This window comes from Micropterus salmoides, unplaced genomic scaffold (genome assembly GCF_014851395.1).
Source record: "Micropterus salmoides isolate LMB-PRFRI ecotype aquatic unplaced genomic scaffold, ASM1485139v1 Ms_hic_scaffold_6, whole genome shotgun sequence".
Classification (NCBI taxonomy): domain Eukaryota; kingdom Metazoa; phylum Chordata; class Actinopteri; order Centrarchiformes; family Centrarchidae; genus Micropterus; species Micropterus salmoides.
The window spans coordinates 450579-468825 of NW_024044348.1; the positions used below are offsets into that span (position 1 = coordinate 450579).

The 18247-nt window shown below is 41.9% G+C and overlaps 1 protein-coding gene and 1 long non-coding RNA gene across 3 annotated transcripts in view; one reads left to right on the top strand and one right to left on the bottom strand.

The window, feature by feature from the left end:
- LOC119890352 (nuclear receptor ROR-alpha A-like) overlaps positions 1-18247 on the top strand; it is a 53819-nt gene that overhangs the window by 19902 nt on the left and 15670 nt on the right. The window contains exon 1 of one of the 2 annotated variants that reach the window (XM_038701594.1): positions 1645-1762. The exons of the other annotated variant lie outside the window; for it this stretch is intronic. Coding sequence (XP_038557522.1) covers positions 1735-1762 — 28 coding nt within the window. The 5' untranslated portion in view covers positions 1645-1734. Of the gene's footprint in view, positions 1-1644; positions 1763-18247 lie in introns of those variants that run through there. 2 annotated transcript variants of the gene reach the window in all.
- Positions 51-8616, bottom strand: LOC119890353. Its single transcript, XR_005442219.1, has 4 exons — positions 8298-8616; positions 5170-5312; positions 1539-1720; positions 51-471 (listed from the first exon to the last, which is right to left on the bottom strand). It is a non-coding gene; the product is annotated as an uncharacterized LOC119890353 (long non-coding RNA).

Consider the following 18247-nt stretch of genomic DNA (forward strand, 5'->3'; position numbering starts at 1 on the left):
CGGTGCTTCACTGTAACCAGAAACCACTGTCTGAAGAAAACAGACGAGACTGAACCTTTGTGTTTTATTATTAACATGAACTCTTCTCGTGGTTTGTTTTGCTGCATCTGATAAACAACTTGCTCGGTGATCATGTTCTCGGCCGATGGGTATCTTTAGATTTGTGCTGCTGGCTGGATGAATGGATGGATGCAACTGGACAGAGTTCTGCTGAAGCTGCGTTTCTCTGTGGCTTCTTGTTGTTGTCGTCCTCTCTTATCTTCCTCCGTGGTCATGTTTTGCTGTTTGTTCTTTGCTTTCTTATTCCGTGTGTCACTCCTCCTTCCTTCCTTCCTTTTCATGCCTCGTCCCCCTCTTGTTTTCTTTGAACTGAACCGCAGTGACGAAAGCAGGCAGCACAAACATGTCATGTGTTGTTTTGTGCGAGTCTGGATGATGATGTGTCCATCGAGACGCTGCTCTCGCTCTGTCCTGATGAAGAAAACAGATTTACTTTTTTAATCGTAGTGAATCCTAAACCAAAAACGAACAGAAGTGTTTAAGTCATTGTGGTTGAAAGCATGCTGACTGTGCAGAGGCTGTCTGATCTAACATCCTTGCCTTTGAAGTGAAGTGATGGCTGCACAGCTGGATCAGCCGTCAGTGGGCTTCGACCTCGCTGAGCAACTAGTGTCTTTGTTTAGGAAAATTAGTCAATTTAAACATTTAGGGAAATATACTTATTTGCTTTCTTGCTGAGAGTTTGTTGTTCAGACTGAAATCACTCTCATGTCTTTGTGTCAGGATTATTTATATATATATGAAGCTAAAGGCAGCAGCCGACCAACTTAGCTTAGCATAAAGACTGGAAACAAGGCAACAAAATCCACCTACCAGCTCCTTTAAAGCTTACTGATTATATATTATTTGTTTAATCTGTAGGCTGCGATGGCTTCATATTTAGCAGACATGAGAATTATTATTATTATTAATGATGATGACGATGACGATGATGATGATGATGATGATGATAAAAATTAAATAGTATGTATGATAAATATACCAGTAAAATAATAATAATAAAAAAATTACTACTAATAATAAAAATAATAATTATAAACTGAATTTAAGCAGCACTTTTCACAACAAAGTTACAAAGCGCTTTATTGAAGTGAATTTAAAAAAAAAATGAATCGGTTAATTAAAAATAACACAAATAAATAAAATAATAATAAACTTGCCATCAACCTGCCAGATGAAAACTGCAGATGAAAATTAGCCTGTATGGGTAAATCCGGCACCTTCACATAATGCACTTTAACTCCTCATGTTTAATTAATGGTTATTGTCCCTTTTTTTTAAATAAATAAATAAAATTTTAAAAGATGAAATAAAGAGAGGGGTATCAATCTCCTCGTCTAACTCTCAGAAAGAAAAGTCAATAAGCACAGCTCAAAATGTCAAATTATTAAGAAAAACTTTATTGAGACGTGAAGAGAGGTGGAACAGTCCTTTTATTAGAGGAATTACACACACAGCCTATCAGAGCTGCCGCTTACCTCCCCTCTCTTCTCATTGGCTGACCGCCGTGTCAGTCAGCGGGGCTGGCGTGTGGAGGGCGGTGACTGATGATGTCACGGTCACATGGATCCTCATGTGGTTTAGAGAGCAGCTCCAGAGCTGAGAGAGAGCTGCTGCAGATCACACACAGGATCCTCCTGGTACTGGTTCCTCCACGACTCTGGATTTAAAAATATGTATTTTGTGATTTCTGCCATGAAAGGTACGTTTACAAAGAAAACTTTTTCATTTTAATCCGTGTGTGCAAATTCATCCTGAACCACGCAGTCATCTTTCTGATTCCACTCTCAGTTTCTGAAGTTCTCTCTCTGTGTGCAGGAGTTCTGTCAAGATGTTTTGTTTTGTCCCAGAAGACGCTCCGCTGTGTCTCTGTCCAGCTGTTTGTCCTCCTCAAAGCCTCTCTCAATAGGTGATGTGCTAGTTTCAGTGGGTTTTTAACACTTGTGTTCTCACTGCAGCTGGGTTTGGTAACAAAAAATACTGCTCTTAGCCCCAAGTAATGTACTTAAGTACAATTTTGAGGTACTTTACTTGAGTATTTACATTTTAAACTACATTTTGGAAGCCAATATTGTATTTGAAGTTCCTCAGATTATTCATTCTAAATATAAATCAAAGTGTTTTATTAGGGATCATTGAAATTAGCTGCCACATCAATGATGAACACATCACTGACTATAATCCAGTAATATTATATAGATTTTGCACAATAACTCACTTTTTTGTACTTTTGAATGCAAACTTCTTTTGCTTTTAACTGAGTATTTCTTCACTGTGGTGCTTTTACTGTAAGTAAAAGATGTGAGTAACGTGTTTACTGTGGAGCCTGGGGAACGCGACAACTTCACTGATCAGTGTAAATGCTATTTTGGGAATCTTCAGTCAAATAAATTACACCGTAAAGGAATGTGATACGAGAGGCGACAGGCAGCAGCAGGCGAGGTGTGTGTGTGTGTGTTTGTGTGTGTTTGTGTGTTTGTGTGGTGGAGGATATGAAACATGGATGATAAGGATGTGGTTTACCTCTGCGCGTGGTAAATCTAATGTGACAGTTTGAGTAAATAAAAATCGCTGGTCAGGATGAAACCTGACGAGGCTTTACTGTCGACGGAAAGTCAGGTCCTCGGTGGATGTTCATTTGAAACACGCACACATAAAGCTGTGTGTGTGTGTGTGGGTGTGTGTGGGTGGGGGGGTCCCAACATTACAAAGAAAAAATCAAACAAGAAAATGACGTTTTCGGTGCTTTTTTAAACAAACTGTGGTTTGCAATGTTCCACCAGTTTGTTTATTAAAATTTATTTATTCTGGGAGCTTCACTGAGATCACAGTCACGCCGTTACACATTCACACCTGGAAGGTCCTTGGGCCTTGCTCAAGGGCACCTCAGTGGGGGTAAATGAGGGAGGGCAAGTCTTTGGTAGAGACTCAAATATCTCAAGAACTGTTAGATGTAAAGATATTCATGTTCCCCAGAGGAAGAATCCTGTGGATCTTCTAACTTTTTATTTGGCGCCATCGGGAGGTTGACATTTGTGTTGCTGGGAAATTTCTCGACTTTAATTTAATAGCTTGTGATTGAATGTGGTTCATGTTCCCCTGAGGAACGTTTTTATTTGGTTTTCTGACGCCAGCGTCTATTTTCAGTTCATTTTCAGGGGCGGGACAAAAACCGCACCGAGCACATCCGATGTGCCTCCTCGCCGTTTCCTCGCCCGCAAAATCTCATGAACCCACGTACGGACTGTTTCATGTTTCAGCCTCCTCTTTATGCAGAGCAACGGCCAGAGCAAGCAGGCCTACGTACTTTGTGGTGACATTTTTACATTCAGTAAAATTAAGTAGGCTACCCTAGTGGCAGCACATCGCCTCCACGGAAATTATGATCATAGCAACCACAGCGTCTCGAAAAAAAACACTGCGCCTCCAAAACGCACCCTAGCGCTCCCAGCAAGGCGTTTTCAGAACAGCAGGTGGCGTTTTCAGCTGGCCCTTAGGGTTAGGTATCGTTCCTGTTTTATCTTTTCTGATTGTACTTTAGGGCTGCAGCTAACGATGATTTTAGTACTCAAAGTACTAAAGTACTCGTACTTCTACAGATTATTTCATCGATCCGTCATTTAAGAAATAATCCCATACTTTGGACACTTTCTTCTTTCTCCTTCGCTTTTTGGGGCGTTATTGTAGCTGGGAGAGCGCGACACATTGAACACAGTGCGTTCCTCCATATTCACGTCGTCATTTTGGAGCTGCTTCCTCCCTCGCACCAAACCTCCTTACTGCAGGTGCTGCATTTTGCTTTGATGGGCTGTAAGATGCTCACTGCAAACGCACGGGTCTCAATGAATCCACGGTTCTTGGTGCTGGTTCCAACGTGGACAAGCGTCTCGATACCCAAAACTTAAAAAAAGGAACTCCACATAAGATTAATTTTTTTGACCTGTGCACATAATCGCATAGATTCTTGTTTCTGTAACATCTTAAAGAAAAAGCAATGTCTTTTCCGAAAATACAAATTTTTTGTACAACAAAGTTCAGTTAAGCCGAACTCTGTGGCATCTCTGAGGTATATTTTATATTTGACCCCCCGACTGATGGGGCAGCCAGAGAATGAGGAAACCAGGAGTCTTGCTGTCTGTTGTTGCTGCTGTTGTTTTTTGTCGACGATGTACAGTTGAAGGGAAATGATATGTGAAATGTTGAATGCTAATTGGTGCTGTGAAAAAGAATTTCCCTCTGGGGACAATAAAGTCTGATCTAATGGCTGTAGACTCGTAGTGTCGCTGTAACCTCTGTTTAGGATATCTCACTCAGCTTGTCAGGTTTTCTGGAAGTGTTAAATCACACCGACTTAAAAATTACCTCTGGCATTAAGCAAAACTTGGGGTTTTGCGTCTCAATGAGAGCTGAATTTTGTGTTTCCCTGTATATAAATAAAGACATTTCCACCATAAATTGGTGCAGAAACTTTCTCTAGAATGCAGGAAAGTAAGTGTTTAATGCTTTCAATGTTCTGGGGGTGTTAAATATCTTCTCGTCTTGTTCTTGTGAATTCCACTGTACTCGTGGTTTGCTTCTGTCATATGTGTCTCTGAGTTTATGGACCATTTTCTAATTTTCATGTCCTCCCAGAAGCTGATTCACAGATCTAAGCCCAGTTTTACTAGTTTTTTCAACATCAATATATTTTCTCTGAACTTTAATAGTTGCCCAAAATGCACTTTGTTTTAATGCCAATCGTCATTAATTTAGTAAGAGATGTTAGTGTGTGTTCTTCAGGAAGAAGGAGCATTCATTCAAACTTTGTGTGTGTTTTAAATCTATCTGGTCCAGATTCACACAGTCTGTGAGAAAACGCTGCAGGAGGTGTTTCGCCAGCCTGTTATGACACAGGATTACAGCCAGGAGATTATTTAACTGTTCTGGTGGGGTGGTGGGAGTGACGTCACCGGTCACATCACTTCTACCAGTTTATTTTATTTCTCGTGCAGCTGATGCATCTGTCTCCTCCTACCGTCACAAGACCACATGAGCCGAGTAAACTGAGGGGAGAGAGGAACTGGAGGTTGAGGGAGGTGTAGATTTGGGGGTTTTGGAGGTTAGACAGACCTCCTGACTCGGACCGGTTGGCCCAGGAGGAGGAGCTGAAGGTCGGACTACAGGTCAGGATAGCTGTACAGTCCCGGCTCAAACACTGTCCGGTTAGAGACGATGATGCATCACTGGATTCTCCAGCAGCTGCAGTCTGTAAACTGACACAGAAATAAAACCCAGTCGTCTATACAAGTCTTTATGTGTTGAAACAAAACAGAAAACTAGTGAGCCAGAAGAAAAATAAGTCCTGAACTAAACTTCAGCTACAAGAGATGAGAAGAGGATGGCCTTGACATATTTCAAAGGCTCAGCGGCGGGGAAATGGCCTTCCTCTCTCCTCCCTCTTTGATCCGGAAACTTTATATTTTTTTCAGATAATTTATCCATCAGGGATTTGTTTTGCCCGAGCTTTAGCATCTTCGGAGTAAACACAGAAACGGCGGTGGCTCTCATGAAATTCTTCCAGCTCATTAGCCTTCAGTTAGCACTGCTAATTATTATACTATACAGTGGTATCTATACAGCCAGCATCCACAGGGAAAACTCTGCAAGGTTCTTGTGGAGCTCTGAATTTAATTAGTTTAGATGCAGAATATGGTTTTAATCGCCACACACAGAGTTTGTGTCAGCACAGGCCGGGGGATTTCAAACCTGCATCTTGCAGTTTCAGTGCAAAGACAGTGAAGATAAGAGCAAAGTGTGAAACATGCCGCTGAGGTATGAGATGTGGAGATCTTCCCTGAGCTGAACCACGTCCGTTTTCTGCAAGATCGTCCAGATAGAGAAATGTTGCCTGTTTTTACGGTGTCTTGTGTAAGTGGGGCTACATGAGGACAACAAGAGTGTACATCTGTGCTAGCAGCTCTGTGAGGCTACACTAGGTGCTAACATGCTCACAGTGCTTTACCATGTTCACCATGTTTGTTTAGCTATTTAGCATGCTAACATTTGCTAATTAGCAGTAAACACGGCTGGGGCTGATGGGTATGTCATTATTTATAAACCAGTGTTGAACAGTTTAAATGTTTTTTACCTGATGTTGGCACTAGATGGAAGATCTGAGGATCACCAAAGTTATTACAGTTCATCCTGTGGGGAACAGGTCTGAACCAAAGTACACATCAGTCCATCCAATAGTAGTAGAGTGGTGGATCGACCGACTGACCATCTGGGGAGCTATGCTGCTAAAAATGTGGCCCTCCAGTGTTTGTGCCGTCGACCACAAGTTCCTAAAGGCACATATATAAACTTTGTCAGTTACTGGACCTTGTGTCTATTGTAGCAGTTTGAACTGAAGGTCCGGGTTGTTTGCGCTCTGGTCACTTTGAGAGCAGCGTTCAGAGACTTAACAGAAGGCTCAGAGCTGTGCTTTAGTGTAGAGGTGCTTACAAATGCTGAACCAAGTCTATCATATTAACATTGTGTTACGTGGGATTAACTGTATGAACCCAAATGCAGAACACTGAGACAGTTTTCTTTTGGTCTGGAGAACCATTCTCCAGGAGTATAGACAGGTTGAGTTTGTTGCCGATCTTGATGTTAACCTCAGAGTAAATCTGTGTGAACATAAAGAGACTCACAGTTTGGCGATTACTGCGCTGACCAACTGGAGAGATGACTAAGCGAAGCACCAACTGTGGCTGCTGAACAAGCTGCTGCTGCGTCTGCTGACAGGCTGAATGAGTGTGTTGGTGTTCCATATGCCTGCCGTTATTACATCCACTCTGAGATTATCTGGAAGCTGGACGAGGAGATTAAAGAACGGAGCCTGTGCTGGCGACGTCTCAGTGAGAGAATGGACGCAAAATATTTGGCCCTCCTACCACACCTGCTCATGAGCAAGGCACCGCATCCACAGTTGGCTAAAGAAAGTAAGTGTCGGCTACTTGTGTACATGTGTGTGGCACTGCATTGTGAACTCAGCAGCAGCTGCAGTCATCTGTCGGTGTCTAAACAGAATCTGATCAGCCACAATACTGATGTGCACTCAGACCAAGGGCATCATTTTGTGTTGAAAAGTGGTGAGGACGTAAGGTCTCAGATCAGGTCACGAGACATGACGAAGAAATTTTTAAACTGTTTTGATGAAATATTTAATGCTGAAATATTTGGTCCTCCTCCAGGAAATTATGAACATGAAACACTAAATTTCCTGCATCCTGGAGAAATGTTCAGCACCAATTATTGGTGTAAATATATCTCTCTCTCACATATTATTTATATATATATAATGGAATATAATAGTCTTTTTTTTTTTTTTTTTTTACAATGCACATTTGCTTCTTCAATATTTAAATTGCACTGCATGTTTTCTTAATATCCAAATAACTCTTTCTCAAAGCAATTTTATTTGTTATTTAACATTCTTGTTGCTTTCTATTTTTCTCAACATGTTTAACAAGTTATGCTTTAAAAAACAGGTAATGGGGTCAAAATCAGCCATTTCGAGAAGTGGTGGGGACATGTCCCCAGCGTCCCCGGTGTCAATTACACCTATGACCCAGAAAAAAGTCTAAAAAACGATGGGCACTGATACTTGAAGCCTATAAATACGCATCAAGTGGCACTAACACGTGCAGTGTAAATGAAGTGTAAGCAGTTATTCAGCTGGTGTACTGGGCTGTAATGATGGAAGATGGAACCAAATGCACATCTAAAAAAAGCATCTGAAATATACTTTCAGATCGGTAAATCAGCTGCATCAAGAAAAACACTGGCCAGTATTTGTCAAGCATCTCAGAGTTGAAAATGTGTCAAAATTAATTTCCATGAAGTTGTCAGACACTTTAGTGGACGTACATTTGCCCGCAAGGATTAAAGTGGCAGTCCTGTCTTGCTGCTGCCAGCTGCAGGGCACTCGCTCAGTACTGGACCAGTTTCAAAAAAATATTATCCACATTAGTCATACAGACGCAAATACATGAGAAAATAGGATGAAACATACCGAAGGTACTCTTTAAGCTACAAGTTGTTTTACCTCAGCGTGTATTTCCAGGTGTTGGAGTACTACTGCAAATGTGAAAAAAGTTGTAGAGCCATTAGTGTAAGGTGGTGTTAGTAAGTCTGTCCTCAAGTGATGTTCAGCCAACGCTGGATGGGTCTGAAGACTACAAATGAAAAAAAGTTGGAAGATGTGAGCTTACCAGACCTCTGTAACCTGCTTCTGTCCTCTGCTGAAGGCTCAGGCTACATTAGTTCAGATTGATTTGTCACACAAGAGGAGTTCTGTTATAACAACATCAGCGAGAACGTTGTTGTCTCTGTTGAAAATTGACCCTTTGCTAAGCCACGCCCTGAATATGGAGCTGGCCAATCACAGCGCAGTATAGGAATTGCTCTATCTGAGGTCCGACACTTTCATGGCTGCGTTCCACTGACTCGAATGGAATCGTTTTCTAGCTTGCTTTTTTTTTTTGCTGTATTTTCCCAAGATATGGTGAAACGCTGTTCCTGGGGCACTTGTAACAGTTACAGTCGCTACCCAGAGAGGTTGAAGGGAGAAGTACGATTTATTCTCTTTCCAAAACCTAAAACAAATCCAGAAATATGTCTGTGAAGGTTCTCAGTCGTCCAGGTCATAGTTATCCAAAGAAGGTTCAAGTCAAGGGCAACTGGACTTGGTTGAAGATCCTAGAAGACGTTTCGTCCCTCATCCAAGAGAGTTCTTCAGTTCTGAAATGACTGGTAGGGAAACTCAGCTATTTAGCCTCTGTGGGATTGTTTGCCAGGATCGTCGATACCGCTGGTTCGTTAGTGCTCCTGGCTGTGGTAACAGCAGCCGTCACGGTCGTGAAAAACTACCTGTGGCCAAGTCTGAATGACCATCGTTGGTCACTTGAGACCAAGAGGAAATTCTTGTTGAGTTTCCTGGAAAGTGATGATGTCTGATACTCCAGACACAATGTTGTTGCGTTTGAACTTCTTCTCCTCATCCCCTGTTGTGTTGGTCTTCCGGGATCTCGTGGTGTTTTCACAAAGTGGGGTATCCGCAGGCTGTAAGCGCCCCCTTCATGTGGTTCTGTTCCTTCTCTCTGGCTTGACCGCTTGTTGGTAGGTTGTCCGCTCGGTGCTGCAGGGTTCTGATGACCCCTAGCTTGTGTTCCAGTGGGTGGTGGGAATCTAAAAGTAGGAACTGGTCTGTGTGTGTGGGTTTCCTGTTTCCAGTGGTTCACTTTTACTCTGTGATCGGTAGGCTTTAGCTTCTGTCTTTATTTGTTTCACGTCAGTTTGACAACCTCCAAATGCAAACCTTTCGGCCTCCTTTCTGAGACCACAAAAATTAGACATTTATCCTGGAGGTGCAGTAATAGACAGTGGAAGTGCCGTGATAAATCTGACAGGTCTGGACTGAACTAAGGGGGACGTGGCTTAGCAAAGCGTCAATTGAGCGTAGGCGAGAAGCGAAGAAAGGTTCGGGGGCGGCACAGTTACGTTCATAGTCAATGCAAAGGGGGGCGGTGACAGCAACGCAAAGGCATTTGCGTGAGTTGAAAATTTTAAACTCGAACGAGAAATGTATTATTTTGATTTAGAGACTAACGAGAGAAAGAGGAGGAAGGAGGAGGATGACAGGTTGTCAGGCCTCACTCATCAAAATCAAATCGTCAATCGATTGCTGCTGGATCTTGATATGTTGATTTTATTACACTCATTTAGACTACAGTTCCGAGAAACCCGCTAACATCTTGAAATGTCTTGTTTTGTCCGACCAACAGCCCAAAACCAGATTCAGTTTATTGTGACAAAAAATAGAGGAAAGCAGCAGATCTGAGACATTGGAGAAGCTGGAACCTGATAATATTTGGTGCTTTTGCTTGATTTCTTAGAACCTGTTTAAACCAAGCTTTATCCCCAGGAAACACCTAAAATAATGTACCAAAAATGACTACTTAAATGTTGACCGTTTACTGAGAGTTTTACTTCAATAAATATAAATCTCCTAAAAAACATTTAAATATTAATAAACACTCTTAACATTGATCAGTATTCATATGACAGGCCTCTGGCTAATAAAAAGCCCCGACAGTGATGAGTCTCAGTCAGGGGAACAGAACGCTGTGAGGCTCGTTGGTGTCAGTACTACCAGTCAGCCACAAGATGGGGACAAAGACCATGTGTTTCAGTGGACAGGTGTAGCCCCGCCTACAGCAGCACCTTCCACATGTAATGATTCCAGTCAATTATGCTGGTGGTTTTATGTGACTAAACCTACAAAAACAGCAAAGGCCAGACAGAATTTGTGGTTATAAATGTATAAACGTACGTTGTTTATTCCGTTTTGGTCATATATGAGTTATACTGCTGGAAATACTGCGGAGTTTCAAGCTGTGTCTCAATTCAGATACTTCGTTTGTACCAACACGTTCTCACTTCTAACTCGTCACATATGGACGCTTGGTTACACCCTGGGTACCCTATAGTGTCGTTTTTGCACATGTATGGCTCCGCTGCCACGTTAACAACAAAAAATATGCAACGTCCAGTTGGAATTTCAAAATAAAACTAGTGGGTAACGTTGCAGTTTTGTTAGATTTAGGAAAGATCATGGTTTGGGTTAACATTACAACGTTACCTGACTTAACTTAACTAACTTAATTTAAATACGGGAAATGAACACTGGTCCACTATGGACTTAATTTGTGTAGTGCATACATTTCGACAGGGAAGCGTTGTCTCAAAAGAGTCAAAAGACCAATTAAATTTTACCAAACAATTATGTCAACATGTCAGCAGCGTGGAAGCATTTTAAAGTGTCCGAGAAAGACGCAAAAATGGCCGTTTGCAGACACTGTTCTGCTGAACTGTCTCCCAGCATATCCACTCCATCTGCGCAAATACATTACTTATTTAACATCATTTATCAAACCGGGTCGGACTGGATGGATTTAGTGCGAGTAGTATACACATGTGACAACGTCCGGTTTTCAAAATAAGGCGTCTGTACAGGATATAAATAACATTAACTGGATTATATTCACAGAAAGTATAAACCAGATTACATGTGTCCATTAAAAGGAAATGGACTCCTGTAATTTACCGGACCCTCTCGGGCCCCGGACCCCCCCCACCATAGTCTCTCCACATCCTGTGGGAAACACTGAGGAAAAAGCACATTTTGACTATTTAATTTATGCAGTGGGGGGTAAGGCAAAAGAAATGGAAAAAATGTGAATGTACATGTTCGGTGTTCAGCAAATTTTATCATAATATTCGGTTTCGGCTTTGGCCAACAATTTTCATTTTGGTGCATCCATAGTGAATAGCTTGCAAACTGGAACGCTGCCCCCGGCACTCTGACGCTCTACTCCTGCTAATTGTTCCAACACCAGTCTGCCCTGCTGCTCTTTTCATTTCATTTGTCTTTTATTTTTGCCAGACCTGACCCCTGCCAACTGGTACCCACTGCTCCAGGCTAATGTTTGACCTCCTTCTCGTTAGCATTTTAGGAACCGGGAGACACAAACCGATGGCTTCTCTCACAGAACAAGAAGTTATTTTGAGTGGTGTGAGCTAGAAACTGTAGTAACCCATACAATCGGTATGTATCTTTTTTTATTTAGTCTGTAGATCATGTAGGTTTGCAGGAGGGAGGGGGGTTGATCTGCTCTAACCAATTAGCTGTGACTGATCTATCCCTCAACATAAACTCACTAATTAACATATTAGATCTTTGTTTGTTTAATCTGTGTTATGTGCCGGACCATTTCATAAGGTGACTTCCTGGAGTCTCCGGCAACTGGTCCCTGCCAAGAACTAAGAGCTTTAGAGGGGCTTGGAGGGTAGATTTTGAGCTTTGAACAGAGCCAGACTACCTATTTCCAGTCTTATTGCTAAGCTAAGCTAACCGGCTGCTGGCTGTAGCTTCAGGTCCTTGTGCAACTGATTCCAATCCGAGGGAACAGCATACTTAAAGCCCCCTTTTCCCAATTTAGTCCAGAAATAAAGGCCGCAGAATCAAGTCTCCTTTTGGTCTTGAAGGTAAAACGAAGACTTGTTTCTAAAATAAAAACCAAATGTCAACTTCAGTTGCTGAATATGATGCTTTAAAGAGAGCAAATCATCTATTACAATTTATTTTAGAGCCCTGAGAGGTCATGATTAAAGATGTTTAAGTAGCTTGGGTTTTGCATTTGAAATCAGAGTTTGAGTTTTAAATCAAACAAGGTGCAGTGACATCTGGTTTGCTGTTGAAAGCAAACTCATATTTTGATTGAACATCACTGATGTATTTGTTGTTCTGTTGGCCAGGACTTGAAACCACCAGTTTACCTTCCATCGTCATTCTGTGATCACACACACTTCCTCTCTCCCTCTCCATTACTCACTTGCTTCTGTCGGTCAGAGAAGAGGAAACATTAGCCTGTGTGGCCTTCACAGCTCCGTCAGCAGGAAGGGGAACTTTTAAAAAAGCAGATGTTTGTGTTTGCAGCTGGATCCGGGTAAAAATATCTGCAGCTCTAATTTCAGGCGGTGGCTTTGTTGAGCGTCGTCTTTGATGTTGAATTGCAGAATTCAGACGGGATTAACACTCAGCGAGCTAATTACTGCAGAGAGGAAACTGCAGCCTGTGTGTGTGTGTGTGTGTGTGTGTCAATAGTGTGTTTGCATCATCGGTGTGTATGTGTGAGGCTTTTTTGTTGTTGTTGTTGTTGTTTACTTTAAAACATCCATGAATGCTAAAATATCTACGAAATCTGAATGATGTTCCTCTATTTGTCATCAGCACGCTCCATGTTAGATAAACTTTATTGACACGTTAATTAGTGGTTGACCGATATGGGTTTTTCAACGGCCGATGCCGATATTTAGAGAGCAGGATGTATAATGACGATTTCAAAACAAAGAAAAGTCATGTATAATACCATTATCCCAGCCAGTAACGTGTTGTTTCAAATGGAAGTTTTATTAATGAATGAAATAGAAACATACTTTGGGTTCTGCTGTAGATTTCAGAGCGTGACTAGTACATTATTCTCTACAGTATAACTGTATGCATTAAACGCTTGCCAGTGATGCTGTCAGATTACTCTGTCATTCCTTTCAGCTTTTCCCATCAGGCCACCACTTCAGAGCACCTCTGGCCAAAAACAACTTACAAAAACTCTTTTTATCCCGCTGCAATAAAATCCTTTTTATTTTTTATTTTAAGGCCAAATAGACTGTCACTACCTTTTTATGCAGCTTTGCTCAATTGCTCTTATTTAGTTATGGAATTGTTTGTGTTTGTTGTTTTTATGTTGTACCCTAACCTAAGACAATTTTATGCGACACAGTAAACCTTTTCGAATCTTAGATTAGACGTTATTTAGGAGGATTTATCGACCTCGTGAGTGCAGGTGTCGGCCAAATGAAACTATCTGAAAACGCAAAAGATATTTGCCAGATTGATTGGTCTATCACTGATGTTAATTCATATGTGTAACAACAAATAGCTTTGCACATAACCCCCCACAAAACGGTGAAGTGCTTCTTTTTTCACACTTTTTAACATCGGGTTAATTGTGGAGGTTTAGAGGAGCTGCTGGGTGGATGAGCCAGGCTAGCTGTTTCCTGCTGCAGGCTTGCAGATATATATCTACCGTACAGATGACTGAGAATAAATGTATTTCCCAAAATGTAAATGTTTTTCTTTGATCATAGTGGAAAAATATTAGTTTTGAAGCTGATAAAATTTGTGTTTTTAGTCTGCCTATGTTTAGTATCCATTTTAAAGACTGTAGTCTTTAATTAACAAGATTCACAGATGGATTATATATAAAATAAAGTATCTCCCTTTTATTTATCCTTATGACCTTCTTTTTGCTTGCTCTGTGCCAACCAAACCAGTCCTTTTATAACCAGTTGAAATATGGGGTTTGCAGTATTGCACTTGCCAAAAAGACAGGGTATTGCTCAATCAGTCCTTATTACCAGTTGAATTACCAGTCGTTTGCTGCGGTCCGCCGTGGTCCAGGTGTGGAAACAGAAGGACTTTCTTCTTCATGCTTTTTGACGTAACAAATGAGGTGACGCAGATAAGAGACTTAAACAATGCTCCCTGCAGTTCAGTCAGGAGCTGAAATGTGCAGAAAAGTGCACACAATGCATGAGCCTTTTCAAAAACACAGTTCTTGGAAATTTGGAAACTGTTCCATCTGTACTTGGAGCTGTTGATCTGTGGTGAAAAAGGATTGTCTAAACAGAAGAGGACTGCTGGACAGACTCGACAAAAACCAAGTGAAAGTTTGTGAAAGTAAATTAGTAACGTAACTAGTTACTTTTAATTTCGAGTAAAAAGTAAAGTAATATTATTACTTTTTTTAAGGAGTAAATATTAAGTTAATACATTTCCTGAGTAACTTGCCCAACACTGATTAGCAGTAGAAATCTGACAGCTGATTGGTCTCTTGGTTGACGTGCAGTGGGATTCTGGGCCTTTAATGACAGGTTGACATAAATAAATGGACTTTAATCAAACTGCTTTTTAAAACCCGACAGAAAGAAGTGTGTCCTGACTGAATATTTTCCTATTGTCAAGATAAAAATCACACACACACACACCCTTGTACTTGAATGGGTTCTCATCTCAGGGCGTCATATACCGACGATTTGAGAAAGAGTGACAAAGCGTAGTTATTTGACTGGGTGCGTCTCTATGAGACGATTCCGGAAGACGCTCTGGGGCGTCCCGTACAAACCGGAAGTGCTAGTTAGCTAGCGGTTCGTGATAAAGGTGTTGACAGCCCCCCGAAGCCCCTACGCTTACCACAACCATCAGAAATGTTAGTACCTAAACCTAAGTCACTGAATGTATGCATGTCGACCGGCTAACCCTACAGCTGCGGGTTAGGGTCAGGTAGGGTTAGCCTCCCTTGTGTTGCTGCAACGTAGCAAACGGGGCGTTTCATACGGACGCTGAAGGGTACCTTCAGCCTAAAATCCTTTGTCTGAAAGCGTCAGTTATGACGCTATAGTTGTGAGGACACTCATTGACATAATGTGTTCCCTGGACCCTTAGACTAACCATCACAACTAAAATGCAGACCCCAACCCTAAGCTAAACCTAATACTATCCTAACCTTTAAAGCCAAGTCTTGACCTTTAAACAGACTCAACTTCAACTTCACCTTTGAAGTTGTGAGGACCGGCCAAAATATCCTCACTTTCCAAAAATGTCCTCACTCTGTTGGTTTAAATCCTGCTCCGGTCCTCACTATGTAGGGAGTACAAGTACACACACACCTCAAAATGTATATATGTATTAATTTCAAAATGGAGAGTACGGAACAGAAGGTTTTTTGGCTTAAAGTGGTTTGTGGTTTAAATCCAAAATGTGGGAAATTTAAATGGAAAAAAAAATGTAAATTTGGGTTTTGTTGTTGTTGTTCATGTCACAAGATTAACAGAATGAACCAGAAGCAAATGTATAACCCAGGCAGGAGTGTTTCTGTTCTGCAGATAAACAGCTGGGAGAAGATCCTTCCTTCCCTCTGCGTCTCAAGACTCCTCTGCATCTTGATTGTAATGTGTGTGTGTGTGTGTGTGTGTGTGTGTGTGTGTGTAAAAGCTTGCATGTAGTAACAGCGTGTGTGTGTGTTTACGTGGTTGCGCACTTACAAAACTTCCCTCTGCTAAAGATAGAAGCTCAAAGCTGCGATGTCGGTCTGTTACAGATTGCTGAGTGTATAAATACACGCCGGCGGTTTTCAGATTCAGTCTGAAAGACGAGCCTCTTCACGTCTGACCTGTGCTTTTAGTGTAAACAGCTCCTGTTCATGCTCGAGCAGCACAAAAGCAGGCAAAACAACATCTTTAAAGAATTTAGGCTACATTATCAGCTGATAATAGCTTATCAAAGATATCAATATGTTGGCCAGTAAGTTAAAGGAAGTGTCACTAATGAAATGCCAAAGGTGTGTTTTTAAAAAGTCGACCTTCATTTGATTTAAATGTGTCGATATAAATAGGTTGTTTCTGCAGTACAGACAGAAATAAGAGCATGGCTCAGTGAAGACTCAATTGAAACAACACGACCTCAATACTATAACCTGTTATGGCGCAGTGGATAAGACACATGCCTTTGGTGTAAGAGACCCAGATTTGATTCCAACTGCGACACATCCACCAACTGTCCTTGAGCAAGACACTTAACCTAGTTACATCTGACAAATAGCTATTGTAGGTCGCTCTGGATAAAAGTGTAAATGATTTCTGTATAAACTGGTGACTCACTATCTGCTTAAACTAATACCACACAAACAATTTTATGTTTTTGTTGAACACACTGTGTAAACATTCACATTGCTGGGTGGGAAAGTATGAGAACCCTTGGATTCAATAACCAGTTGACCATCATTTGGCATCAACCAAACGTTTCCTGTAGTTGCAGATCAGACATGAACAGGAGGAATTTTGGACCATTCCTCTTTACCGTTTCAGTTCAGCAGTATTCTTGGGATGTCTGGTGTGATTCGCACTCTTGAGGTCATGCCCTCTGACTGAAGCCGTTCTTTTGTTGATTTACTTCTGTGCTGTGGGTTGTTGTCCTGCTTCAACTGGCGGACAGATGGCCTTACATTCTCCTGCTAAATTTCTTGATAAACTTTGAAATACATTTTTCTATGATAGCAACCCGTCCAGGCCCTGAGGCAGCCAAGCAGCTCCAAACTATGATGCCCCCTCCACCATACTTCACAATTTGGAAGTATGTGTCTTTTTTCCTCCACACATAGGGTTGTGAGTTCCTTCCAGAAAACTGAACTTTGGTTTCATCTGTCCACAGAATATTTTGCCACTTGTGCTGTGGAACATCAAGGTGCTCTATTGCAAACTTCAGACGTGCAGCGGTGTGGTTTTTTTGGACAGCAGTGGCTTCCTCCGCGGTGTCCTCCCATGATTTCCGTTCTTGTTTAGTTTTTGACGTATAATAGAGTCGTCAACAGAGATGTTAGCATGTTCCACAGATTTTAGCCTGACACTCTTGGATTCTTCTTTGCCTCACTGAGCATTCTGTGTTGTGCTCGTGCAGTCATCTTTGCTGGACGGCCACTCGTAAGGAGAGTAGCAACAGTGCTGAACTTTATGTATTTATAGACAGTTTGTCTAACCGTGGACTGATAGAGATCCTTTTGCAACCCGATCCAGCTTCATGCAATCTATTAGGTCTTCTGAGAGCTCTTTTGTTCGAGGCATTGTTCACATCAGGCAATGCTTCATAATAATTGCAAATTTTAAAATGGGTTTGTGTTGTTAATAGGGCAGAGCAGCTCTTACCCAGGGCACCTCCAATCTCGTCTCATTGGGCGTTTTAACACTACGTTATTTTCCGCGTGTATAGCGCCAATATGCCAGCCCGCTGCGCTGTATGAAAGGTACGGGGCCGGAAAGGGGGGTTAGATTTGATCCGCCTCTGAGCCGGGAATGTTGGTGGTAACAGAGCCGGAACAGGTGTGACTTTTCAACGCTGTTTACATTACACGTTGCCTTTTTTATCTTTTTTTTTTTCACAGTCTAACCCGGAAAGCCGGATCACTATGTTAAAGCACCCACGGTTGTGGTATTATGACACAATATTATGGTCTGTATGATGGCGTATGCTGCATAATGGCGGACATTCTTTCCGTGTTTGATGAAAGTGGCTATTGACTGGACTCCAGGTTGGCTGACTCCTGACTCCAGTTAGCTTTTGGAGAAGTCATCAGATTCTGCTCAGTCCTGCTCTGGATCCCAACAACCAGCATCTCCTCGTCCTCTTTTCTCCCCAACCACACTAATAATTGGTGACTCCATAACCAGAAACCTCCGTTTCTTTAACGCTACCACTCGCTGCTTCCACGGTGCCACCACGGCTGACATTTTAAAAAAACTCCAGGACCTGACGCCGTCGCTCCCGTCCTCCATCACAAGAGTGATAGTCCATGTCGGAACAAATGACACAGCTCTTCGGCAGTCTGAGCTGACAAAATTAGATTTTAACCGTCTTCTTAACTTTTTAAAGCAGTGCGGAAAGTCCGTTTTTATCTCTGGTCCCATTCCCACAGTCGGTCGCGGTGCTGGCCGCTTCAGTAGACTCCTTGGCCTCCACGACTGGCTCCAGTCCGCCTGCAGGGCTCAC